At 41.1% G+C, this 27,843-nt stretch overlaps 1 protein-coding gene across 2 annotated transcripts in view; it reads left to right on the top strand.

The window, feature by feature from the left end:
• Nhlrc2 (NHL repeat containing 2) overlaps window positions 1-27,843 on the top strand; it is a 57,177-nt gene that overhangs the window by 5,116 nt on the left and 24,218 nt on the right. The window contains exons 3-5 of one of the 2 annotated variants that reach the window (XM_087907747.1): window positions 16,463-16,918; window positions 21,871-21,992; window positions 23,648-23,777. In XM_087907747.1, coding sequence (XP_087763873.1) covers window positions 16,463-16,918; window positions 21,871-21,992; window positions 23,648-23,777 — 708 coding nt within the window. The remainder of the gene's footprint in view (window positions 1-16,462; window positions 16,919-21,870; window positions 21,993-23,647; window positions 23,778-27,843) is intronic. The other variant, XM_087907748.1, reaches the window with a different exon arrangement.

Here is a 27,843-nt window from a genome sequence, read left to right as displayed (position 1 = left end):
ATAAGGAAGCATTAAGATGGCAAAATCCATTATTGTATAAAATTAATGTATGTAAAATTTTAAATTTTAATTACTTTAATATTTTGCATACCAATTCCACTCCCTTCCCTCCTCCCATCCTCTCCACTTTCCACCCCACCTTCCCCCTTATCCACTTCTCAAAGAGGGTAAGGCACATGGCTTTGGGGAAGGTCCAAGGCCCTCCCTACTATATCCATCCAAAGAGAATAGGTTCCCAAAAAGCCAGTGCAAGCAGTAGGGGTAAATCCTGGTGCTGCTGCCAGTGGCCCCACAGTCTGCCCAGCTACACAGCTGTCACCATGTATGCAAATGTTTATGGACCTCTTTCCTGAAAGAGCAGTAACTCACTTGCCTGTGGTCTGTGGAAAGGCTTCCTGGAGAAAGAGGACGACCTGAACTATAAGCGGTATGCATGCTGACAGTGGGCAGCAGGATGTACCTAGCTGAGAAGGGTCAGGTGAGCAGCCCAGATGCCACAAACAGTAAGGTTCTTGGTCTAAGAGCAGGTTCAGTGTGGCAGGGTCTGTGATAAAAATAGAGGCAAGGGCCGGGGAGCTGGCTCAGTGGTTCAAAAAGCACTGGCTTCTCTTTCAGAGATAGTGCGTTCAGTTCGCAGCAACCAAATGGTGACTCACAAACATCTCTAATAGATTCTGATGTCCTTTTCTGGCATACAGACAGAAGACTCATACATAAATAAATAAATATTGAAAAGATATAAATAAAATAACACAAAGACTGATAAGTGAAGGCCATGTTGTGAAGTTCTTTTTTGGGTGTTCCTAATAATTCAGGCTGTCTTCTTCCAGTGAGGATGTGGCCGTGTTGAAGGTTGTTTTTTATTTGTTAGTTTGTTTTAATAGAAGGAGTCATAATATTAAATTTTAGAACATCTCTATATACTATGATAAGAATATGAATGTTGGGCTGGAGAGATGGCTCAGATGCTTTTCCCGTCCTGAGTTCAATTCCCGGCAACCACATAGTGGCTCACAACCATCTATAATGAGATCTGATGCCCTCCTCTGGTATGCAGGCATACATATATTGACAGAACACTGTATAAGTAAATAAAACTTTTTAAAAAAGAATCTCAATGCTGACCATTTCCCTATCTAAGGTCACCCATAACTGGTTGAGACCATACCCAGAACAAATTCAGTGACCTCCTCTCAAGGTCTGTGTCCTCTGCCAGTTGATGTGGAAATATTTTTTGTTTTGTTTTTTTTTAACAGCACATATATACATATAAATAAACCTCTGAAAAGTGAAATGCCTTGTATGTAGAAAGAATTCTAGAAAGATAACGAAGTAAGAAGCAACAAAATGTTCTTGTGTAGACAATTGTACAGATAGAGTCTGTCTAGGGCAGAATGCTACTAAAGGCAGAGCTGCTGTATATTTTCAGCAAATGCCACAAGACAAATACTAATCAAAAAAAGATGAGGAAGAATGGTCTGTCTAAAGAAAATATAAACCACAGAAACTATTCGTTTAAAGACCAAATGACGGGTCTATGAGATTCTCCAAAACAAATGTTAAAGATGCTTAAAGAACAGGCGAAAGTGTAGAAAAGATGAATGCGCACTTGAGAAAAAAGAAATAGCAGTAAAAAGATAGGGAACCTTTAAAAAGGCACAGGGAAAGCTCTGAAGCCGGTACCAACTGACGTGAGTATTTAGAGGCAGAGCTTAAAGCTAAGGCAGCAGAAGTTGTTGAGTATTTTATAAGATGTCTGAAAGGATTAAAGCCTGGAGGACATGTACAGTGCCGAGTAGATCACAGACTCGGTAGCAGGAACTTTTAGAGAAGTAATGGCCGACAACTGCCCTAATTTTGTGGAAGACATGAATATAAATGTCCAAGAGGTTTACTGAACTCATGAGTGGGATGGACTCAGAGAGTCACACCAAGACCAGAGTCAGTGCTGAGAGGGAGGACAGAGAAGCCAGCAGCAGGAGAAAGCCCCTCATTAGGTTCAGAGAGCTGGGAGAGTCGGCAGCCTCCTAGATGGTTGGTTTTTGATGAGATGGAGGCTGGAGGCAATGGACCAGTGTGTTCTAATTCCTAAAGAGAAAGGCTGTTGTGCAACTGCAAGTTCTGCTCTCAGGTGGGAGAGAAAGGAAGACATCTATCTCCGCAGGCAGAAGGTGAGAGGCCGTCATTAGACGAGAAGTCAGATACTCTTTTGAAGCCTGAGATGAAACAGGTGTAAGTAGATACATGGTGATTCTAAAAACTACATTATTGTAAGAATAATGTTGTAGCTTGAGTTCTGCAAGACTTGGTAGACAAATATTACAATAAAAATTTCTCTAAAAAGTTATTGACAGATTTGAGGGGAGAAATAGACAATTCTGTGGTAGTAGTTGAAGAATTCAATACCTACTCTCAGTAGTGAATGCAAACATCAGACAGAAGTAAGGAAACAGAGGACTGGAGATAGAGTAAAGCAGCCAGATCTGCAGCCTGTGCAGGGCACCTCGTACCATCGGGATACACATTCTTTCAAGTGCACATGGATCATTTTCTAGGACAGATCATGTATCAGGTCACCGTTTTTCAGTAGGTTTTCAAAGATAATCTATGAAATGTCTTCTCTGTGGTCAATTAAAGTTAGAAATCAGTAGAATGAAGCTGGACTGTTAAATGGTTTGTGAAAATTAAACCCAACAGACCAAAAAGAAGGCAACAAGGAAATTAGAAAATACTTAGAAATGAACAAAAATGACATATTATTAAACTTACAAACACATTTTAAAAACACACCAACCAAACTTACAGCACAAAGAACTAGAAAAAGAACTAACTTCCATGAAATTAGCATAAATAACAAAACAGAAGGTTTGGGCAGAGAGAAAACAGATAGTAGAGAAATAAGAGTAGTAAAAATTGGTTTCTTGACAATATCAGTATAATTGACAATCATAGATTACTAAAACCAGAAATGCAGATGAAGCTGTTACTGCTCAGTCCGTTAAAATAAGGATTATGGGATCATATATAACTGTGTGCCAATGATGAAATAGAACTGTCTAAAAACACAGAGCCTACGAAGTTTAAACTGTGCAGAAACAGAAACCCCAATAGATCTGTATCTACTGGCTTAGTCCCTGCAGCCAAGACACAGTAACAGCCAAGCTGTTTACTGCAGAATGGATGGAAAGAAAAATGGGCGTGTGTACTCAGTAGGCTACTAGTCAACCTCAAGAAGGAAGGGAATGTTGACAACTTGGAGGACCCTTGAATACATGATATCATGCTAAATAAAATAAACCAGTCTCTCTCTCTCTCTCTCTCTCTCTCTCTCTCTCTTTCTCTCTCTCTCTCTCAGAGAACAAGAGTGAGCAAGCAAGTGAGAGAGATAGGAACTCCTCTTAATGTGAAGTATCTACAATAGTCAAGGCAATGAGATGGGAAATAAGATGGTGTGGAGAGCATAATAAGGCTTACTGCGCACCAAGTCAGTTTCAGAGTGCTCATTTGAGACAGAATCTCATTCTTAGCCCAGGCTGGTCTAGAACTCACTATGAAGCCCAGATTGGCCTTGGATTTGTGCTTGGTATTTTCAGTTTTGCATGATGCAGAGTTCAGAGGTGGATGGTGGTTGGGGGTGGTTGTCCAACTTAGTACTCAGTGCTACACTTAAAGATGGTTACAGTGGTAAACTTCATAGAAAATAAACCTGTAAGAACACAAAAATGGCTGCATGTGGTGGTGCATGCCTATAATGTCAGCACTTGGGAAGCTGTGTGTCTTAGGGCTTCTATTTCTGTGAAGAAACACCGTGACCACAGCAACTTTTATAAAGGGAAACATTTAATTGGGGTGACTTAGAATTTCAGAGGTTTAGTCCATTATCATCATGGCTGGCATGGTGGCAAGCAGGCAGTGGTGCTGGGAAGCAGCTGAGAGAGTTCTACATCCTGATCCACAGGCAGCAGAAAGAGACTGTGTCCCTCACTGGGCATAGCTTGAGCAAATGAGACCTCAAAGCCTGCCTCAGCAGTGGCACGTCCTCCAACAAGGCCACACCTAATAGTGCCACTCCTTATGGGCCAAGCATTCACACACACAAGTCTGTGGAAAGGGAGGAGTTTGAGCACAGCCTGTAGTACAGAGTGCAATGCCATTTCCAAACAAGGAGGGGCGCTTAACTTCTGTCTTCAAAGTTAACTTTATAGAGGCAAACTTGTGCCCCTGTGGAGAAATCCAGTCTCTTCACTAGTGGTGGGATTATTTGCTCTCTCTATATATAGATAGTTTTATGAGGCAGCTATAAACTTGAAACTGGCCATAGTATTTATACCATGAGAATCAACAAACACTATAAATCAAGGAATTTTGTAAATTGTTTTTTATCATTCCATCAAATCAAAGAGCTGGTTTGCTAGCATGTTATGGGATGTGATTTGCTACCCAAGTGACTTATTGCAAGACTGGTAGACTGTAGACCAACAGTTCTCAACTTGTGGATTACGACCCCTTTGGGGGGGGGTCACATGTCAGACATCCTTCATATCGGATACTTACATTACGATTCATGACAGTAGCAAAATTACAGTTATGAAGTAGTAACGAGCTTATTTTATGGTTGGGGTCCACAGCATGAGTAACTATGTTGAAAGGCTGCAGTGTTAGGAAGGTTAGGAACCACTGCCACAGACTGACCTTTGTGTCTCTGTATGTGGCTGTTGTGAATATTGTTTGTGGAATACATTTCTAAGCTTTGGAACCTGCTTTGGTAAGTGGTCTCAGACTTGTAATTTCCAAGAAACATTGCTGCAGTAATAAGCTCATATGAAAATCCTGGTAACTCAAAAGTTTTTTATACTGCCAGAAGATAATCATACTGAAAAAGACATATCCATAAATCATCACGTGAAAGTTCAATAAGCTGTCACCAGATGAAACCTGCTTTCATGCAGCTAAATATCTTCCACTGTCTGATCCATTTCTGAGCGTAGTGGAGCAACGCTGCTTCTGTCCTGGCGGTCAGCAGTGGATTTTAGATCCAAGCTCATAGCAGAATGAATTGTTTATTAATTCAAACACCCTAAAGGAGACTCTGTTTCAAACCCACTCTTGCCCAGCATGGTGGTGCAAACTGTGATCCCATCACTCAGGAAACAGAGGTTGGGAGATGATACATTCTGAGTCAGCCTGGACTCTATGGCAAGACCCTATGTCAAATATCAGAATAAATAAATGACAGCTTTTAAATTCAAGTTTGCAATAGTGACCAATGTCATTTTTATAATCGCATATGAAAAACTACTTTAAACAAAGAGTAAATAATGCTTAATCATAGTGAGTCACTATAATGCTTGAACATTTTAAAGGATGTACCTGTGCCCTGAGGTCATTAGTTCATAGTAATTCAACACATGTTTACATTCAATTGGTAAGTACCCAAGGGATCTTTGTGTACTCCGTGAGAATTTTTAAAGTTTTAGCTTCTTTATGCTCTTCCCTCAGAATATTGTTATAGTACTCATTTAGGACGATAGCTGATATCACAGGAAAAGCAGTCTTGATTTATGCAAAAGCATTTTCCTAGAAATTTAATGTGATTTCTAGGTTTATTTAAAAGGTAACATAACTGAATTGGATTTTTTTAAGCCTGAATATTTGTTGCTGTGAGTGAACATTAGTACCTGCTGTGCGGTGTGGAGCCCTTATCTGTTGTGCCCTTGACACAGATCTGCGGACTGCACCTCTAACTTTACAAGAAACTCAACTTTGAAGTAAATTCAGTTTTGTTACATTTTTCCGACCAACAATAATTCAAATCAAACCAGATCAGACTGAATTAGAAGATGCCCAGGTCACGCCAGCACTCCTGGGTAGCATCCTCCCCACCATAAAACACAGAGAGGGGGGAAAGGAGAACCCGAACGACCACCAGAGAGGGAAAAGGGGAGACCATGTGTTCCTTCCCTGGGGGGCAGTTTAAATAGTCTGTGGGAGTGGTCTTGCTCCTCCCTGGCGGGCTTTCTTGAAGGTGGAGTTTGGATTGAGGCAACTCCCCAAGGGAGGAAGCTTTGAAATGGAACTTTCCACCCAACATTTCAAGATGGATGCCAGGGGCTGGGGTGAAGCCCCCCCAAACAAACACTCCAGACTTTTTTGGATAAGAATGTTAGGGGCTGAGGTGATGCTTTTAACCAAACAATTTTACTTTCAATTCATTTTATTTTCCAAGCCGCCCTCAATGATAGTTCTTATAAAGGAGCAGGTGAGGACGTAGAACCTAGGATTCCCAAGTGTGGCTCCAAGTGATCGCAGTGAAAGAACTCAAGCAAGGTCAAGAGGGGCTTAGGAAGGACCAGATTTAGGGAGAGCACACGCAAGGTGTCAGGACACCTTGGACACACAGCACACAACTCTTCCAGCCAGGAGTTGGGACACCTTTAGCATACTGCCAACCGGGCAACATATTACCAATCCTTAAGTTCCTCTCCCACGATTTGTACTGGAGGTGCTTGCAGGAGCGGCTTCTTTTCTGTGGCCTGTTCCAGAATACTAGACTCCCTAGATGAAAACACTTATTTGGCATAAATCACACAGTTTCTGTACAGCTTAGACATGGCAAGCCCTCTGCCTGTGCTAGAGAAAGTGGGAGCTGTCAGCGCAGATGCTGGGCAGGAGCCCTTCTTCCTCTAGGCTCATTGGGAAGTTGGGTCTGCTATGTTAACTCTTATGTATATGTGTTTCCCAATCCATCTACTTATTATTCTGTGTTCTTAGATAGTTAAGCTCCTGTAGAGCTATCGGTCATTTTATGGCACATTTTCAGGGCTTTAGTCTGACCAAGAACCTAATGACTTTTTTTTGTCTTTTGTGTTTTGTTTCTGATCTCTGCTTCAATCTTGAGTGGTTTTGATTTCACTGTTTCCACTGCTTTAGGTACTAACACCTACTGTCCAGTGTCCTCTGCCTATGGGTCCCCTCCTTGCTTTGTTTCAGCCTCCCTAGCTCTGCCCCAGGCCATCTGTGTTACTGTTGTGTGTAGAGGCCAAGGTTGACCTCAGGCTTCCTCACTTGTGGAGTTCTCTGGGTGAAGCTGGAGCTCACAGACTGGCTAAGCTGTCTGGCCAACAGTCCCTGAGGTCTGCCTGCCTCCGTGTCTGCAGTGCTGTGATGACAGGGCCCCTGCTCTACCCTTTCCATGGGCGCCAGGGATCTGAATTCATATCTCCCGCTTGAGCAGCAACACTGCCAACTGAGCCATCTCCCGGCCCTTTTCCTTTTTAATGTTGTTACCCATACTCCCCTGTGCCTGGGGTGATTTCCTCTCCTTTTCATGTAATATAGTTATGCTTGCTGTTTAGGCTGGGGGTTTCATGTTTTTAATGTCTTTGAAAGGCTTCATATTTTCAGTCCTTACGTTTGACTAGATTTTTGTGTAGACTGTTGTCAAACTATACTTTCTGTTACAGTGTGTACAATTGAATCTCTGTGTTTATCCTCTGTCTTAGTCACCCCTCTGTTGCTTCGAAGAGACAGCGTGACCAAAGCAACTCTTATAAAAGAAAGCATTTAATGGGAGTTTTGCTTACAGTTTTAGAGGCTTAGTCCATAGTCATCGTGGCAAGGAGCAAACAGGCATGATACTAGAGCAGTAGCTGAGAAATTTACAGCCTGATCTGCAGGCAGCGGGCAGAGATAGGGACATTGGGCCTGGCATGCCACACCTACTCCAATGAGGCCCCACTGCTTCATCCTTCCCAAGCAGTTCTATTTCCTGGTGACTGTGCATTTAAATATTTGAGCCTATGGGGCCATTCTCATTCAGACCATCACACTTTCAAGTTTTTGAAACGATTTGTTTGACTGAATGGTGGTGGCACACATCTTTAATCCCAGCAATCAGGAGGCAGAGGCAGGCAGGGCTCTTTGAGTTCGAGGCCAGCCTGGTCTACAAGAGCTAATTCCAGAATAGGCTCCAAAGCTACAGAGAAACCCTATCTCGAAAAACAGAAACAACAACAACAAAACAAAATGTTCTCCTTTCTTCCCTCTATTCCAGCCTTCTCACTCCTCTTTGCTTTCTTCTCTTGTTCTCTCCTACCATGTTTCTTTCTGTTTTTGATTCTTATGTTAGAAAGAATCATAGAGGGAAGAATCTTCTCATCCTAACTTTTATGACCTCGGTAATAGAAAAGCAAAATAGTTTAAGAAAAATATCTGTATATTTTAAGATTCTTAATGCTGAAAAATGAGAATAGATACATGACAACCGTCTGTATCTGAATCAGTGTAGACATCCTGTTTGTACTACCTTCTATTTCTTACATGTTAGTGCCCCTGATTTGTGAGGCACATGCCCAAGGCCCTGTGGGTGCTGCTCATGACCTTTAATACCTGGGAGGCCCCATTTGTCATTGCTGAGTGCTTGTCAGATTGTGTCCTTCAGTAATGTTTGAGTTTTAGATACAATAGCAAGACAAGCACAGGATTCTTTTTCCATCTTCATGGATAATGAATAAATAGGCATTCTTACCATACTCTTTCTTTTTGTTCCTTAAGTCAAAATCTCTCACCTTTTCACTGGGACAGTATATGACTTCTTCACTGACAAACATGAATTTCTAGCATTACTGTTTCTGAACTTTAGGGCCATAATCCTATACAATGTTGGTTACACAAACTCAGAACTAATACAGCAAGTGACTGGCTAACGTGGGTAGTGGATTCAACACGGATACTTTGAAAAAGGGATTATAGACACCAGGTATGATAAAGTGGGCCTGAGATTCCATTGTACTACTCAGGAGGGTGTGCAGTCTAAAACATGATCATTGACTTCTGTGATTTCCTGCTCAGTAATTTTAGACCCTGGTTGATTTTTAGAAAGATGAGAAAGAGGGGTGGATACTGTGATGATATTCCTAAGGAACTGAAGGAACGTCAGGTTGCTAGAACACCTTGAGAGAAGCAAAAGATGTGAAGACATTTCTGGAACAGTGAAGGATTTTCTACAGGGTACAGCCATATCTGTACTTTAAAGAGATCAGTCTGACTTCTAGGGAGCAAACTCGCTGTGGGGTCTCTGCACACACCAGGGCTGGCAGAGTGACAATGGCAGTGTCTGGTTTAACATGACTTTGTTAGCTGCCGTTGGCTCAGACTTTTAGAGGCTGACATTGGGCAGTTTGTTTTAGGTGTATGCTTTAGGTGTTTTAGGCATATGTTTTAGGTGCAATTTTGGGGAAAAGTTTCCAGGTAACAGTTAATTCTATGTACACAGTAAAGTTTAAAGCATGCCTACATTAAAACTCTGCCAAGTATGTGTGACCTCTTCCATAAAGATGGTTTCTGTACCTTAAGGGCCTAGGGGAGGATCTGGTGAGGTCTTGGTCATACCAGCAGCATGAAGGTCACCAAGCTACAAAGTACATGTGGCATCTCCCATAAGGCAGAGTTCTGATGACCGAGAAACGATGCTCAAAATAAAAGTCTAGGGAGGAAGGGTCGAGGGTTCAGCTGTGGCCTGGCCCTGCAGCTTACCTGGCTGTTAACCACACCCACTCCCAGCCCTCTTGGTGAAAACTGGTTCACATCTCCTCTATTGAGGAGACAGTCCTGTGTGTGTAACATCCTGGTTTCCCTGGTGCTTACCCGTGAGCACACGGTCCTTGTGCTCTCTCCAGACGGATATAGAAGTCCTGGTAACGCTGTTCTGCTCTGTGAGATGGGGTAACAGGCGGAAACCAGCCGTAGGGTGTTAGAGCAGTAGGGCGTAGTCATGAATTCAATATGAATTAGTGAAGGCAGCTCATGGGTTGTTATGGAGACATTAACAAAAAACACCAAAGAAAGTACAGATCTGGAGGGGAAGGTTATGAGTTCAGTTTGAAGTATCTCTGATACTTGTGTTTCTTTTTCCACATAACTTCCATTGCACTTAGGATAAAGGGCTAAATTCTGAGCATGATTTTCAAGGCAGGCTCTTTCTTCCTGATTGTTCTTAAGACCTCGAGCTTCCGTCGTCGTTGTATGTGCTGTTTTCTCTCCCTGAATCTCCTCCATCACTCTCTACCTCATTTCACCTCTGTCGCTGAAATATTGTTTAGGGAAAAGTAGGTAGGAAGTATCATGACACAGTTTGATTAATATTATTACAGCATATAATATGCATAAATGGCTTTACTTGTGAGTCCTTATTTGAATTTAGCTCATTTGGAATCGTTGCTGTTATTTATTTCAATGTTTGCCTTGTCCTAGATCTTGTCAGTGTCTTGCCCCACAAGCTGCCTCCTGTGCTCATGCCATTTTTGGTCTACTTCCTTTTCATACCAGAATATTTCTAGTTCCTCCCGTGCTTTCATAGCCCGTCTCCCAAAGTTACCCTATCTTTAAGGAGCTCGTGGTTCCTAAGCTGACTTTGTATTTAGTTTAGTCCCTCTCAAAGACTTAAACAATTATTGAGGCTAGTCTTTCCATCTGCCTCCCTCCAGCAGTCACAGTGTTCATCTGAAGGGCAGGAGGAGTCACCCTGGCTATCTCCATTACTGTGTGTGTGTGTGTGTGTGTGTGTGTGTGTGTGTGTGTAGAGAGAGAGAGAGAGAGAGAAAGAGAGAGAGAGAGAAACAGCCTGGTTTTCACAGTGAGAACTAAACGGAAAGGTTTGCCATTCATGCACCCGTTTTCTTACCTTCTTCTGCCTTGTACTTTATCTCATTTCTTATTATCTTTTCTCTTGTCACAGAAAGTGATGCACTTGAGACATTTTGTGCATAATATTTCACAGTATATGTACTATGTATTTCATTTAGCCGTTTCCCTGCATGCCGGCCCTCAGGTTGTTTCTCAGTCGTTACAGTGAATAATTTGGTGGAGAGACAGGTTTCATGTGATGAGGGGCTATCTATCTTACGGATCATTTCCCAGAAGTGAGATTGTAGAAGTCGTTCTGTTGTATATTTCTAAATTCCCCATCCTAGGATTGTGCTCACTTGCATTGCTGCTAGTCAAGAGTATGTTTGTGTGTCTGTCCCTCCTACTGCTTCAGCAAAGCATCTTCACTTTCGCCTGTTGGAACACCATTCCACACACTTAATGCGGCAGTTTATCATACGGGTAGCTTTTTCTTTAAGTTAATAACTGCTTATTGTTTGATATATATCTTCATGTTAATTTTATTTCAAAATTGCTAAATCTTTTAAATTAATTGTCAAGGATTTTTCCTCTATACTGATTATATCACATGCTTGCAGATGTTTTTGCAGTTCTAGTGTTTGATTCTCATGCAGTTATGTTGCCATCTCCCCATCTGTATCTCAGCCCTTTGTCACATACGGCAGAGCAGGCAGGGATCTTTGGCTTGTGCTTATGCTGCGGGTCTCTTCACTGAAAGACTTGTTCTGAGGCTAGATTACATTTATTTAATCAATTATTTATGTAAATTATAAATATGATGTTAAACAGAACTTCATCTGTTACTTCCAAACTTGAAGGAGAATGGCAGCCACCTGTGATAGTCAATATTGTCTACTTGACAGGATCTAGAGTTATCTAGGAGACAAGTGAGAGGCTTACAGAATACTGCTAGTGTTCAGTACTCTTTGCCTCCTGACTGCAGGCGCCTCACCAGGACTCTGGGGCTATCACAGACTATAAACTGTGAGCCAGAATAGATCCTCCTTTCAAAATTTCTATTTTGTTGAGTATTTGTTATAGCAACGAGAAAGGTAGCTAAAACCCCTAGTCTTTACTTGACAACCCCCAACATAAAAATAATGAGGAAAGCAAGTTCAGCTGTATTTGACCCTGAATTTCACAATACTGCTAGATGTAGAGCATTTTGCCTTCACATCATGTGTCCAACAAGAAATAAACTAAATTCTAATTAAAGGTGTTACTGATGGAGCCTGAGGGCAAGGACAGGGGAGGATTAACAGGCACCAGAAGAAAAAGTAGAAGTACTGGGCAAACACTGAACAAACTCTGTGGTTTTCTTTGTGTTTATGGGCTTTTTTGTTTCTTTGTTATTGTTGTTGTTGCTTTTGCTCTTTTTTTGCCTTATGGCTTTCTGTTTGCTTTTGTATTCGTTTTGTTTATTGTTTTTACTTATTGTCTTGGGGTTTTTTTGGTCTATTTTTTAAGAAAGAAAGAACTGAAGTTGGGTGGGTAGGGAAGTGGGGAGAATCTGTGAGGAGTTGGAGAAAGGGAAAAAGATAATAAAATACACTCTACGAAAATGTTTTAAATAAAAAAGTTAAAGAAAAAATAAAATGCAACAATTTTGAAAAAAGAAAGAAAAAGTGGAGCAGTTCTGAAGACTGAGTCGTTCCTGGTAAGGAAGGCCCTAATACAAAGTGCACACCCTGAACACAGATGTGACTCTACAGTGTTGCGGAGGGGTGAGAATGGAAAGCTTGGAGGAGTGTCTGTTTAGGACAAGCATACAGGCAGGGCGTGACTTCACTCAGATGGATCCCTAAAGCCAAAGAGGATGTAAAGGATCCATATAAGTGAAGGAGAATTAGATACTGTAACTCCTCCATAAATGATGTCCACAAATGCAACTGCACAGAAAACTGCTGTCAAAAGAGGGCGCTCTCAAGCTAGGGACCTTGTCCACAAAAAAAAAAAAAAAAAAAAAAAGGTAAAGGTGATGACAGTGTGTACAGTAAAGAGAATGTGTGGCAGTTCTCATCAGTAGCCACAGACTTGACAACTGTCGTGTTCCCTCCTGGAGTACTGTCTTCAAACAGCATTCAAGACTGATGGAAACCAACCTGGATCAGAAATATTAAAAACTAAAAAGAAAAAGAAGAAACAGGTATTGATTGAATTTAAGAAACAAAAAATTCAAGATTCTATTGGGGATAAATGCAGATGATAAAGGAGTGGGTGGTACTGAACTGAAACACCAGGGTGGGAGCTCTGGGGGTGGGAATAAGCTAAGCACAGGATAAAACAGTGAAGGGACAAAATGACGGAATGAGAAGACAAGCAAAGAAGGTGCAACAAAAGACTACTTGGAGAACCTCAGTCAAAACAACCACCCCAGACTAATACCTGAAATTAGAACAGAAGGAAGGTGAATATGGAGAAAAAAGAATGCTGACTCTTCATCTTCAGAAGGCTGTCACGTACCAGGAGATTAGCCCAGAAAAGTCCTAGGAACAGCGTAATGGGACTGTTAGACTCTACAGACCACCCCAATAAAAAGAGAAAGAAAAAAATCTTAAGAACTGCAGATAAAAGGTTAGTTACAAAACTATGTGCATTAGACTGTTGGAGTTGTCCCAACTGGACTGCAGAGCCGAGCCGTGTAAAGCAGCATTCCGACTCTGAAGAAGTAGAAAGCAAGCCCTTCAAACGTCAAGGCTGTAATAAACTTGGAAGTTGAAGGACTCGGGGTTAGTGTGTACACGGGCCATTGCTGAGGAGTGTCCTACAGGGGAGCTCTCACCTAATTCTGGGTAAGGGGGGAAACTGCCGTGGTTGGATGAAGATGCAGAGCTGGGGTGAAAATAGCAGTGTAGACAGACCTTTGTGTGGTGGTCACCGTTTGTTCTGACAAAACAGAACCACATTGAGGTAACAGGAGGATTTACTGTGGGAGCTGACCTACATAGTTGCAGAGCTGGCTGAACAGTCTACATGGGGCCATTGCTTCTGTCTAGTATTGCAGTGCAGATGAGCTGTGGGTTCTATTGTGCGAAGTTTCACTCTTGGCTCTTAGAAGGGCTCCCTATCACCCAGCTCCCTGATAAATACATATAGGCTTATTATTACTTATAAATTCCCGACCTTAGCTTGACTTGTTCTTGCCAGCTTTTCTTAACTCAAATTATCACAACTACCGTTTGTCTCTGGGTTTTTATCTTTCTCTAATTTTGTATACCTTTCTTTACTTCTTTCTCCGTGGCTTACTGTGCAGCTGGGTGACTAGCCCCGGATGTCCTCCTCGTTCTCTTGCTCTTCTTGCCTCGTTTCTATATATTCTCTCTGTCTGCCAGCTCCACCTATCCTTTATCCTGCCTTTCTCTTGGCCGTTCAGCTCTTTATTAGACCATCAGGTGTTTTAGACAGGCAAAGTAACGCAACTTCACAAAGTTAAACAAATGCAGCATAAACAAAAGCAACAGTCACCTTAAAATAATATTCCCCAACAGGGTACAGAAAGGCAGAGGGAAGAAGGATAAACTAGAACCCTCGTGGGTTCTGCTTTCTATAAGGAGCGATTAACAGGTGCCCTTTTTTGTACATAGGTAGAGAGCTGGGGTGGGGGTGCTGCAGTTCCATTTCCTGGTGTCCCCCCTTAGCCTTTTGAGATTCTGTGTCTCTTTTATTTTTAGCTTGATTCATTTCTGTATGCTGTGTCTCATGTACAGGATACAGTCCAATCTTTTCCTATAACTAGATGAGCCCATGCATCTGTGCATATTTAGTCTTGTGAGTGTATATATGTATATTAGGTTGCATCCTCTGTTTCACAATGTGATGTCTTTTCTTTGCAGTTCAATTTTACTGATTTCTTTTGAAATTTAGAGAAGTTAATTTTTTAAATTTGAAAAACAGTGATTAAATTAGGTGAGGTTTCACTGTATACTGAGTACTATGCTAAATTCCCTACAGAGATTATCTCTTAATTCATTTAACCTAAGAAGTCATACCTGACATTTTCTTCTTCTTACAAATGAGAAAGCTGATAAAGGATGAATAAGTTGTCAGAGTTTCAAATCCTTCCCTCTTCTCCCCACCTCTTTCCAGTTCCCAGGCAACCACTCCACGATTTTTAAAAAGCTAATCCCACAGTTGTCTTTTGTTTGTTTAGTCACTGTTTTTTAGCAGCTTGGTTATGATCTACCAAGACATGTTTTTCTTCTAGTTGGGTCTTGGTGGTGTACTGACCTTGAGTTGTGTGTGCTTCTGCTGTTAGCCAGAAACTAATTAGGCGTTATTCAAATGTCTGCCTTACCCAAGTTTCTTCTCTCCTCTTGGATTCTTGCAACTGCTTAGATTTCCTAAACCGCTCTCAAGTTGCCTGAGGGAGTTGTGTTTGTTTTCATTTTCTCGGAAGCCGGCCTTTTCCCCTGCTCCTGTTTGCCAGAGAGCTCCTTCAATTTCTTTGTCTCAAGTAGGTGTTTTCAACACTTACTTTGTTTTGTTTTGTTTTTCCGACACAGGGTTTCTCTGTGTAGCCTTACCTGTCCTGGAACTCACTCTGTAGACCAGTCTGGCCTCAAACTCCGGAGATCCACCTGCCTCTGCCTCTGCCTCTGCCTCTGCCTCCCGAGTCTAAAGATCTACGCCATCACTGCCCGGCTTTCGACTCTAACATTCTCATTTAGTTTTTCCTTTGCAGTCTCATCTCTCTGTTTATAGTTTCTGTCTTTTCCTTTGAGTTTTTCTTTTACTTCATGGGACACAATTTCAAAGCTACTGTAAGTCTCTACTAAATCAAATGATTCTATATCGGCATCAATATCTTGTCTGTTTTTATGTCCTTTGATGACAGAGCACATACCCTTTTTTGTGGGACTCACTTGAGTCGCGCTCTCACTGTGGCTCTGGATGACCATTCTTTGTAAAGCCGTAGTTTGGAGTTGTCCCTGAGACATTAAAATCGTAGAACATGTGGAACTTTGGAACTTGGGTTCTATTAAGTCCTGATAGATGTTTTTAGCTTCGTTTAGTAGACATTCAGCCCAGTTACTTCTGATAATAAGTTCTCATCCTTTAGAAAAGGTATTTGTTTTTATTTTATGCATTTGAATATTTTGCCTGCATGTATGTATGTGCTACACATGCATACAGTGCTTGCAAGACCGAAAGAGGGCGCTGAGTACTCTGAATCTGGAGTCACAAATGGATGTGAGCTACCCCATGAGTGCCAGGTGCTAGTATGTCCTCTGTGAGAGGAGCAATCTCTTAACCACTGAGCAACCCCTCTACCCCTCAGCTCATCCGTAGCTGTCTTTCCTGTCTACGCAGTATTTCCGTTCTGAGTGCTCAGTATTTGTGTACTCTGTTGGTCTTGCCTTGTGTGCAAGTGCAGTTTCGTAAGCTGAGACATGAACATTCTCACTGCTTCCCCCTCACTCTCCAGCCTTCCTGGTTCTCTTCCCAGAATGCAGTGGGTTCAGTTAGAGTGTTAGATGCCCATGTGGCTTCAGCTGACTGTGGAGCTTCTGACTTGGTAACACCGGGCTCCTGCCCTGCTGTGCTGTGCCTCCCTGTGACTGCCCTTAGTAGCTTTACCTGAAAAACAGAGTCCTGCCACATGAGTCTGATTCTATGTGTTTATATGTAGAAATCAAGATTGTCTGTGATTATGAATTTTGTATACATATGTTTAAATAAATTAAATGCACTATTGTAATTCTTTTTGAATCTGTGGATTGTTTATATTAATGAGCAAACTAATATATGGCTGATGTTTTTAAGATTTCATAGTGTCTAATGTACTTTCCATTTTCAGATGGTCTTCTGATTGTCGGTGTTCACTCAGCTAAGTTTCCAAATGAAAAGGTCTCAGATAATATCAAGAGTGCTATCCTTCGATACAACATCACCCACCCTGTGGTTAACGACGCAGACGCCAGCCTCTGGCAGGAGCTTGAAGTCTCCTGTTGGCCAACACTGGTCATACTGGGACCTCGTGGAAACATGCTGTTTTCTTTGATTGGAGAGGGACATAAAGATAAACTATTTTCATATACTTCTATTGCTTTAAAGTATTACAAAGACAGGGGACAGATCAGAGATGGAAAAGTTGGAATAAAACTCTTTAAAGAGTCTCTGCCACCTTCACCACTGCTGTTCCCTGGCAAAGTAGCCGCAGACCACGCTACAGGTAGACTAGTGGTAGCCGACACTGGACACCATCGAATCTTGGTCATTCAGAAAAGTGGACAGATTCAATATAGCATTGGAGGTAAGGTTTGCTTCTGACGTACTATGTAATATATTTTTCAGTTTAAAAATAGTTCAAGTAAATATACAAAACAGCCTGAATTGGTTTCTGACTTTATCACCAAGTTATTTTGTTATTTAGTCTGTGGTATCCGAGTTAACCTCCCTTTCCTTTTCAGAACAAACAAAACCCAGAAGCTCCTTGTCAAAAGGAGGAAATCATTAAGTTATATGGTCTTTAGGTATATTTGTGTGTTCCATCCTGTTTTTTTAAATAAAAATGTCGCATTTATTTACTCATGGAAGTATGCCAAAATTTTAGGTCAATGATGTTTTAAGTAGAAGTTTCATGTTTTCTTCTCTAACAAGATACTATTCATATAGTTTTCAAGACAGGAACTCAGGACAGTAACCAAGAAACTTGGTATTTAGATTATAAAGTAAACAGGCTAGGATTTGTACATAATTTTATTTTTCTCTTATTTCATCCTTAAGAACTAAAGCATACATCTGGGTCCTTCCCCTTTCCATGAGAGTACAGGCCATCTCATTCCGTATCTCTCTGCCTTAGATGAGAACATGCCTCCGGTTTCTATTTGCACTGTTAGTCAAAATCTCCTAAGTGATTCAGACTAATCCGCTTTATCTGGACTGAACTGACTGACTCACAACAAATTAGTCAGGGGAGGGGTTGTGTCCTTACCACAATCCCATCTCATGGCCTAGGAAACATTTTACACATGAAGTAGATCAGCTGCTCCTAAGCCATTGCTCAGTGCAGTATGCCGAGTATGCTCATCTTTTGTGTCAGCTGAGGATGTGTTGTTTGTGGAGCTTTTTTGTTCGTGCTACTTGTTATTTTTACTTGTAACAGGCAGTTATGAGAGTTGTTGCTTGAAAATGTCTTAAATTTTACTAGTCTCTATGGGTCTCGGTGTGTGTGGTATGTGTACATGCTCATGTGAGTCTGTATGCTGACACATGAGATTGTGTGTCCCCTCGAGTGCTCTCCACCTAATCTTTCGAAACAGGGTCCCCCAGTGAACCTGAAACTTGTTGGTTTGGCCAGGCTTGCTGACCACTGAACTCTAGAGATGGCCTTGATTTGGCCTCTAACCACCCCCTCCCCCACTGTGTTGCTGCTGCTGCTCTTGCTATTGTTTTAAATAGGGTCTAACTATGAAGTCCTAAGTGGCCTGGAACTTTCTTTGTAGACCAGACTGGTCTCAACTCATATAGATCCACCTTCTGGCATTAAGAGTATGTTTAACCATGCCCGGATTTTGTGTACGCTGGCGATCCAAATGCAGATCTTCATGGTTGTATAGCAGGCACATTACCAACTGAGCCTTCTTCTCACCCAGATTTTAATTTGTTATAATATTAAAAATGGTGTAGGTCTCCTTTCTTAAGATACAGGGTCTCACTATGCAGCCCTGGCTGTCCTAAAACTCTCTAGGTAGCTCAGTCTGTCCTGGACTCACAGAGATCCATCCACCTGCCTCTGCTTCTTAAATCGAGATTAAAGGCATGTGCTGCCATACCCAGCCCAACAGTGTTCTTTGTTAACAGACAACATCAGCAAATGATGTTCTCAAGTGTGCCTCAAAGAATACTGCTGTGTCCTGACATACTCTTTGACCTGGTGGGTTTTAGACAGTCTCTGTCTCAGGCTCAGGCTGGCCCGGAACTCACCTTGAATTCATAGCAGACCTGCCTGCCTGCAGTGTGCTAAGATTTATAAGCATAAGCCACCACACCCACCTAATATTATTTCTTATATTTATGCTTTATTGTGTGTTGGAGAGTAGAAGGGTGCTGTGTGTCCTGGCATAGAGGTCAGGGGATGCGGGTGGTCATGTCAGAAGTAGCAGGTGGCAACTGAAGTTCAAAGTGTCAGCCCACCAGTAAGAATCTCTTGATAGTCAGTCTCCATTAGACAAGGCCCCAAGACCCCAGACCCCAGAATGTCTTTTGCCCCTGCTGTGCCTTTACGTGTTTGCTACCAGGATCTTTCTCTGGTATCTGGCATGGTGTGAATGGAAGTGGGGAGACCCCCACTGCCTGTAATGTAGTGTGTTTATCTCATGGAAACATCCTGTTCTTCTGGGCATTTTTCCTGTGGATTACTGTGAAGATAATTTCTTCCTAACTGATAATAATACTGTCTAATTGACAATAGTATTAGCTTATATAGAGTTTTGATGAATAAAAATAAATGCAAGGAAATGTTACACAGCCAAGACCTATGCGTTTCACCTAAGGAGCTGCATAGATTGTAACTCAAGTTAATGATTAAGAAAAACAATTGAAGCTGGGTGGTGGTGGCACACGCCTTTAATCCCAGCACTCGGGAGGCAGAGGCAGGCAGATCTCTGTGAGTTCACGGCCAGCCTGGTCTACTAGAGCTAGTTCCAGGACAGGCTCCAAAGCTACAGAGAAACCCTGTCTCAAAAAAACAAAAGAAAAAGGAAAAAGAAAAACAATTGAGTCCCCAGGAGCCAGACTGGCTCTAATTCTCTTAATGCTGGTAGATGCAGTCACAGGCTTCGGTGTACACCATTAGCTGAAACAAAGCCTTATAATAACTCCAGGTTGGATCAGATGTTTTGATAATAGCTTCGGGATGAAAAGCCCTGGAGTTCACAAGGATGCATCGCTGAGGTCAAGAATACAAAGCAGCCCAATCGTTACTAGCTGACGGACTTTCCTTGCTAGGGTTGGTGAATGACTGCAGGTGATGGCTAATTTCTTACACCTTTTTCTTCAATCTCCTGATACAGAAAAAACTTTTGAGAGTGGGTATGTGCCCTAGAGATTTAAAGTAGAGCTGAGTGATTCTTTTTTATGTATAAAAGTTTAGGTTTATGATTCTTTTAAGTTTTCTTATAAGATTACCTTTCAAGATAAGTAATAAAGTGAAGTAAAAGACCTGACTAAAAAGAATAGCTTACTTGCCACATGGTTAGTTTATAACAAGTTGCTTGAGTGTGAATGTATATGGGATGTTGGGATAATTTGTTTTTCACCTGTAATATGTAAAATGTTTAATTGTGTAAGGGATATGGAAAACATGCTATCTTTTTACTGTTTATTTTGTATTCATTATAATCATTCACTTAAAAAGCAGAATGTAACTACACTGTAATTTTTTTATTGCCTGAAAGATTTTGCTGGGGTATATAAGCTGTAAGGATAAGAATAAAGATAGAGTTAAAATGGGCTAGAAGGAAAACATCAAGAATGAGAGAATTAGAAGGAACTAGAAGGAAAATGTCAAGAAAGAGAAAAGGAAATCACCAGGAAAATCAAGAATAGAGAATACAAAAATAGACTAAGGAAAGTTCTGAAGGGAACCTTCAAGGGAGAATGTGAGTGTCTTTTTCCCTAGCCCCCTGATAGAAAAGTCCAGTATGCCCTGGCGCTGTGGGTTCCTTTGAGTCCATGCCATCTGGAGGCTACCCCACCAGCAGCAGTAAGGGGATAGCTCATAGGAGCCGGTTCTCTATTCCCACAGAATGGGCCAGAGGATCAGGCTTGGGTTGTCAGGCTTGGGAAGTTCTTTTCCTTGTGAAGCCAACTTGCCAGTCCCCAGCTGAGTTTTTAAAAAGATTTCTTTGGTCACATGTTTTCAAGAACTACTGATTTCACATGACTTTACAGATTTTCTTGGTGGTGGTATTGTCAGGTTCGCGGGCATTTCACTCTGGCAGTGTCTCCAGGATATTCCAGGTTGAGATCTTAAGGGACTGCATAGAGCTCTTCTCCCATCTCTTACTTTTTCTGCAATCTCTTGAGCTTAACAACAATAATAGTGTTACTAGTAGTGGTGAGTGATGGCCAGCCACATGCCTGCTTCGTTCTGAGCACGCTGCCCGAATTTCCTCATTTTTACTCCCGTAAGGCTGTGAACCCGGGCATTGCTAGTTCTGCTTTACAGAAGTGGCTACTGACCTGTAGACTCTGGGAAGCAGCAGTTGTGTACTGCCGTGTCAGACTGTCCCTTCTTGGAGCTATAGTGTTCCAAAACCTGAGACTGTTGCCTGACTTTAGGACAGGGAAACAGGGATGGGAAGGAGTGTCTCCTTGGGCTTCTTGACTCGGGAAGACTGGTGGCTCTCGAGCTATAATACTGTTTACAGCAGTTTTGAGTGCGAGGATTTTTCTAGGGAAGGAGTGTATGTATGGCTTTGTTTTATTGCCAGAGGAGTCTATTGTCCAAATTGTTTTTAAAAGATTATTCCTTTGGGGGCTGGAAAGATGGCCCAGCAGTTAAGAGCACTTGTTCTTGCAGAGACCTGGTTTCCATTCCCAACATCCACATAGCAATTCACAGCCATCTGTAATTCCAGTTCCAGGAGATCTGATGGTCTCCTCTGATCTCTGTGGGTACCAGGCACACACATGATGCTTATACATATGTATGTGCAGGCAAACATACACACGCAAAATAAATCTTTTTTAATCCTTCTCTTAACTACTAATAGGTTAGTTATTTTTAACTTTCTAGTCTAGGTAGTAGGTACTTAAAATGCTTTTTAAAAGTATTTTCTTCTGCTATATTCTACCCAGAATAGATATAAGAGAAATAGAGGAAAGAAGCAAACATCTTCATTTTTCTATGTGTGTGATGTTTTGCCTGCACATATGGCTGTGCACTGTGTGTGCAGTGCCCTCTAAGGCGGGAGAAGGGCAGCATCTCCCTGAGACCAGTTAGCTAGCTGTGAGCTGCCATGTGGGTGCTGGTTGTTGAGTCCAGTCCTCTGGAGGAGCAGCCAGCACTCTTAGCTGCTGAGTCATCTCTCCAGCCCCATATCTTTAATTTTTAGATAGAAATACTGAAATTCTATGTTATTTATTTTTAAAAATTCCAGCATTAAATGCAGTTTTTTAAATTATTTATTTGGAGGATGTTACTTAGAAGTTGCTTTTTATTGTGGAAAAAAATGGTCTCACAACTATCTTGTCTTTTAGGACCTAATCCTGGAAGAAAAGACGGAGTGTTTTCAGAATCGTCTTTTAATTCTCCACAGGGTGTAGCTATTGTGAATAATGTCATCTATGTGGCCGACACTGAAAACCACCTTATAAGAAAGGTAATTTTCAATTTAATTTAAAATTTTAATAGTTCCAGTCAAGAAATTCTGATGTTGATCAGGTGTCCAGGGTCCTTGTTGGTTAGTAAGTATTTACCCAGACTGTGTAATGATATCCACTGTGAGGTATATCTTAAGAAAAGCAATGCATTTTCTTTGCTACTAAGTAGGACTTGGCCTATTAAAATGTTCAGTAGACATTTGTTATTAACAAATTATACATACATTTAGTGAAACATTTTGTATGTATTTATTTTATAAATATACATTGTGACTTAAAGAACTAAAATGGAGTTTTTTTAAGTATTGGAAACTTTCTAGACATTTGAATATGCTAATATATTATTGATATAGTTGGGGGAATATTTATTGTTTATTATATTCCCTTTTTTAGGTAGCACTTTGTTAATATCATTGTGCAAAGGTTGCAGGAAATGATGCGGTTTTAATTGCTGAGCTGTTCTGAATAATTGCGGAGTTATCCTATAGTTTTGTCATAGCTGTCTGATCGTTCTGGGAGTTGGTGAGAGGACGAGTCAGCACAGCAGAAGTGCTGTCCTGAGTTAGCTGTGCTCCATCCCCCTGCTTCACAACTTGGTGATTTCCAAGTATTGGACGAGATGCTATTCAAATGCTTGTTTACTGAAGTAGTGTAATCACAAAAATAGTGGACTTCCTAAAGTCAGTGTGCCTGCTGTGTCACAGGACTTAGTGTCTGTGAAGACAGGAAAAGTAACTGTTGTGTCTTCCGTTCTTTTTTCACAGAAATAGTTACTGCATTTTAGTTAGAAGACCTCGTTTGCAGGTGTCCTCTGAGTTCAGTTCCCTCTTACATTCTCTCACACAAACATTGCTCTTGTCTAGAACAATTTCTTGATTAACCTACAGGGTTGTTTGGGTGTTGTTTTTGTTGTTGTTTGTTTGTTTTGGTTTTTTGAGACAAGGTTTCTCTGTGTAAGAACCCTGGCTGTCCTGGAACTCACTCTGTAGACCAGGCTGGCCTGGAACTCAGAGATCCGCCTGCCTTTGCCTTCCTAATGCTCCAGTTAAAGGCGTGCAGCACCGCCGCCTGGCCAATTTACAGATTATGTTGCCTTTTCACACCGCCCCTTGCCATTCCCTCGCATAAGCAAACCATAGATAGCCATTTTGATACGCTTTTCTGCATGGGACCCTGAAAAGCCTCAGTGTCCTGTGCTCATGATTATCTTAATGATTTTATTGTGCTACACATCAAAAAGACCACCCAAGTAAGTTAGAACTCTCTAGTTTGTAATCAGTTTAACAGGTTTTGTAGTCCTAACTTTAAGTTTTTTTAGAATTTTTCAACTCCCAATTAAGAATTGTCACGCAAAGATAATCACCATCCCCAGCACTAGGATCAACTTTCTGTCTCTCGATAGGCCCTTCCTGAGGGATGGTTTCCTCTTCAGTCTTGCTTGATGTACAGTTCATCCATGAGGCAGCATGTTGGGACTTCATTCCCTTCTATTACTAGGAAATGGAAGGAATAATTGTGTATATTTAAGTGACAAGTCTGCTGTAATTACCCTTTAAAACATTGTTTTAAATATTTTGTGTGTTCTATTAGAATTATTCACATATTGAAAACAAAGTAACATGTATTGAATAAAGGCTTAGTGAATTTTTTATAGATCGACTTAGAAGCTGAGAAGGTGAGCACTGTGGCTGGCATTGGCGTTCAAGGGACAGACACAGAGGGGGGAGAGAGAGGAGAGAAGCAGCCCATCAGCTCTCCTTGGGATGTCGTGGTCGGAACCTCAGGTACGAGAACTTAGCCACTGATGCCAGGATGTCTGCTAATAAAAATAGGATCTGATCTTTACAAAATTCTTTTCTGTTATGCAGGGGTGGCACACACCTTTAATCCCAGCACTCAGGAATCAGAGACAGGTGGATCTCTGAGTTCAAGGCCAACCTGGTCCATAGAGTTCTAGGACAGCCAGGGCTGTATGGAGAAACCCTGTCTTGAGGAGAAAAAAAAATATTTTCTAACTTTTTTAATTAAAAATATTCTTGAAATGATCATTTGGGTTAATTATGTAGCTTCTTTTATACATTTGTACTTATGGTTTGGAACTTACTGGTGGTGTAGAGCAGAGGCAGCCATAGGAATGCGCGTTCTGCCGGGTGGTGGTGGTGCACACCTTTAATCCCAGCACTTGGGAGGCAAAAGCAGAAGGATCTCTGTGAGTTCAAGGCCAGCCTGGTCTACCGAGGGAGTTCGAGGACAGGCTCCAAAGATATAGAGAAACCCTGTTTTGAACCCCCCCCATAAAAAAGAATGACCTGTTCTATATAGCATTATATTATACTTTACCAAGACCGATTAGCTGACTCACTCTCAGATCAGGCTCATTACACAATAAATTCTAATTTAAAGACTCTCATCTAATCTGCATCTTTAACTATTGTAGGTCTAAATATTTTTAAATTGATGGAATTATGGCTTCAGGAACTACAAAGATTATCTGTGAGCGCCATATCACTTAACAATGTCTTTGCTTACTTTAGTTGAAAAAGAAACTGAGATATCAAAGAGGAAGCTGACTTACCTTTTTCATTTAAAAAAAAACCCAAATATTGAAATAGGATAGCATCTTTTGAGTAATAAAATATTACCCTAATGAGTTAAGCAGATGCTGATAATAAGCGAGCCATGCCGTCTGTGTGGTCTGTGTTACCCGTGTCAGTATGCTAGCAGAAACGCCAGGGTGCTTGTCGCTGATCCCCAGCAGTGCTGAGATGACTGGTAGCTGCCTAAGATCAAACGTAGAGAAAATAAAATACATTGGAACTAGAATTTGAAACTAAGTGGTTCATGTGCTCATATATGCTTATTTGAATGACTTTGTGTTGAGAATTCTTGCCTTGCTTTGCTGTGCTAGCACCATATCTCAAGAGAGGGAAAAGTCTATGCTTTATATGTAAAATTAATAGCCAGTAGTTAACTAATGATGTTCGTATTTGCCACTTTATGTCTTCTGTATCTATTAGGAATTAACACAATGGTGCTATGTTAGGAAGACTTGTCAGACCTAATCCCTTATTTTTTCCACACAAATAGTGTTGTGAATGAGTTGCGTAAGCCTGAGCTGACCTGGGCTTCTCTCAAGCTGTGTCTTGAGTCTACATCTGGTTTGTGTGGTCTATGTAGCATGTTTGATTTTAACAGAAGGCAAACAACCCAAGAAGACAAACTGCAACATATATATCATAAGATTTTGCTCATATTCTATCTACATTGTAAACAGAATTCACCTTCATTTCTCGGCACCCAGACCCAAATAACCACACAGAAACTATATTAATTACAGCACTGCTTGTTCAACAGTTTAGTGTATTCCTACCTAGCTCTTATATCTTAAATTAACCAATTTCTATTAATCTGTGTATTGCCACGAGGCTGTGACTTACCAGAAAAGTTCTGGCGTATTTCTCCTTCAGCAGCTACATGGCATCTGCCTGACTCCACCTTCTTTCCTCCGCTATCTCTGCTTGGCTTTCCCGCCTTTCTATATTCTGCCCTGCCATAGGCCAAAGCAGCTTCTTTATGAACCAATGGAAATAAAACATATTCACAGCATATAGAGTATTTGCCTACTGTTGCTAGAACAGGGTTTGGGAAGAGTGCTGCTTGCTGCTCTTCTGTTGGTGTTCACAACCACCTAGAACTCTGGCTCCAGGGCATCTAAGAGTACAGCAGAAGCACAGGCACACAAGCTGTTCTAAGTTGGAAGACAGGGCTGTATACTGTACCGCTGTGAGGCTGTCTATGGGAAGGATGGAGACACAGATGGGCAAAGAACCAGAAATGTACAACTTATGTCTACCAGAATTTCATCGCTTAAAATCACAGTGTACTTAACTAAGGTAAATTACATAATGGCCAAGGAGTATTTTGAGTTTTATCCAGGCTAAAAGCTTTTCAGTTGTACCTTGTAGTGTGGTGTTGCTGGTTTTGTATCTTTGTATTAAAAATACCCCCATCTTCTCCCTAAGAAAAATTCTAACTCTATTGGCAGGTATTCTGTTAGGTTCTAAGTCAAGTGACATGCCATTTGAGATCTGCATTTTTATTAACCCCAGTTTTCAATTCTGCTTTCCCTCAGCTCATAGCTCTGTTCTGAACACATTCTGTGGTCGTGTGAATGAGAATGGCTCCATAGGCTCACACTTGAGTGTCTGATCCCTTAAGAACACTGAGAGTGTCATCCACCCCAGAAAGTGCTTCTTCTTGAACTCTTTCTAATGCGCCAAAAAATTTATAGTTTCCTTATATTTTACATAATTCATGAATGTGAGAAGACAGAATTATCAGAAAGAAAACATGAGAAATGGTTAGCTTGTAATATCTTTAAATAGTGGATTCCGTGTAGTGCACGTGCATGGAACACAACTACCCAGCATCATGGACAAGTGTCAGGCATCTGAGGAAGGGACCTCTGCTGGGTTTCCTGAAGAACTTAAGACACATGAAGCAATGGAGATACACGGTGGAAATACACCACACAGATGGAAATTTAAAAAGAAGGGGATGAAAAAAAATTTCTACACTAATGACTTCTAGAAAGAATAGTGGACGTGTGACCGTAGAGGGGGCTTGGGGTCTTCACGTGATGCTCGTTCTCAGGTTTCACTTGCAGTGCATATCGGATTAGTTAAACTTTCTGTATTACATTTATTTCTCTGTGTGATGTATCTAATTAAAAGTTAAACAGTAAAGAAAAAAGAGGTAAGAAAAAAGAGTGAAAAGTAACAAAGACAGATACAGTTGAATTTGTACTTGACCAAGAATCTCACCTAATAAACAACATACCTCAAGGAGACATTAAGAAATAGACTTTAAATGCCTGCTAATTCAAATATATATGTAATTTTAAAATATGTGTATTTTTGAATAGTGGCTGTATACATTTGACCTAATTATACAACTGCTACAATAAAGTAGAAATAATTAACAAAGTGAATTTTACAAAAGTAAATTTCATCTTAGCACGTTCCTATGACCTAATTCTCTGTGTTGCTGATGTCTGGGATGGGCTCATCTTTTAGCAGCCATTTCCTATGATTTCACTGATGCCAGACCATATGGTCAGAACCCTGCCAGTGCTGAGCGCTTCCGATGGTCCCTGGTTCAGAAGCCTTTATAGAAAGGAAAATGTGCTTGAGTCCCCTCAGCCTCCTCTGACTCTAATCAGCATATCTAGATACAAACCCAGCTGTTCTTACCTCACCTATAATGGTTAGAATCCAGCACAAGTGTGCTCAACTGATGGTCTGTAGACAAAATGTATTTTGGCCTTTACATACTGGGATATATTACATGACATCCGTTAATGTTCTATAAAATACCAGTAAATATTTTGCTTTAAATATAATCCAACGATGCAGGCATGTTTAAAAGAGTAAATTTTATGCATTGTGGCCAGTGCACTTTTTATTTTGAAAAACAGCTGTATCTTTATATCTAAAATTTGACAGGTTCTTTTTATATACAGTGATTTTATTGAAAAAAGATATGCTCTAATCATGCTTTCCCCCATCCTGACTCCTAGGTCCTCCCCTTCATCCTACCTCCTCCTAGTCCTCCCCATCATCCCAGCTCCTAGTCCTCCCCATCATCCTAACTCCTTCTAGGTCCTCCCTATCATCCCAACTTCACCTCCTTTCTTTTTCTTTTTTTAAAAAACAAACAGGTTAACAAATCACAAGAAACCCAACCATACATACACACACACACACACACACACACACACACACACACGCAAAACCTCCACAAAAATCAGAAACCATAGTATTCAAGCAAAGACCAATAAGACCAAAAGAA

The sequence above is a fragment of the Myodes glareolus genome, chromosome 7, assembly GCF_982192425.1.
Source record: "Myodes glareolus chromosome 7, mMyoGla1.1, whole genome shotgun sequence".
Lineage (NCBI taxonomy): Eukaryota > Metazoa > Chordata > Mammalia > Rodentia > Cricetidae > Myodes > Myodes glareolus.
Note: the sequence above shows the minus strand (reverse complement) of the source record. Positions and strands in the feature narration are given on the sequence as shown.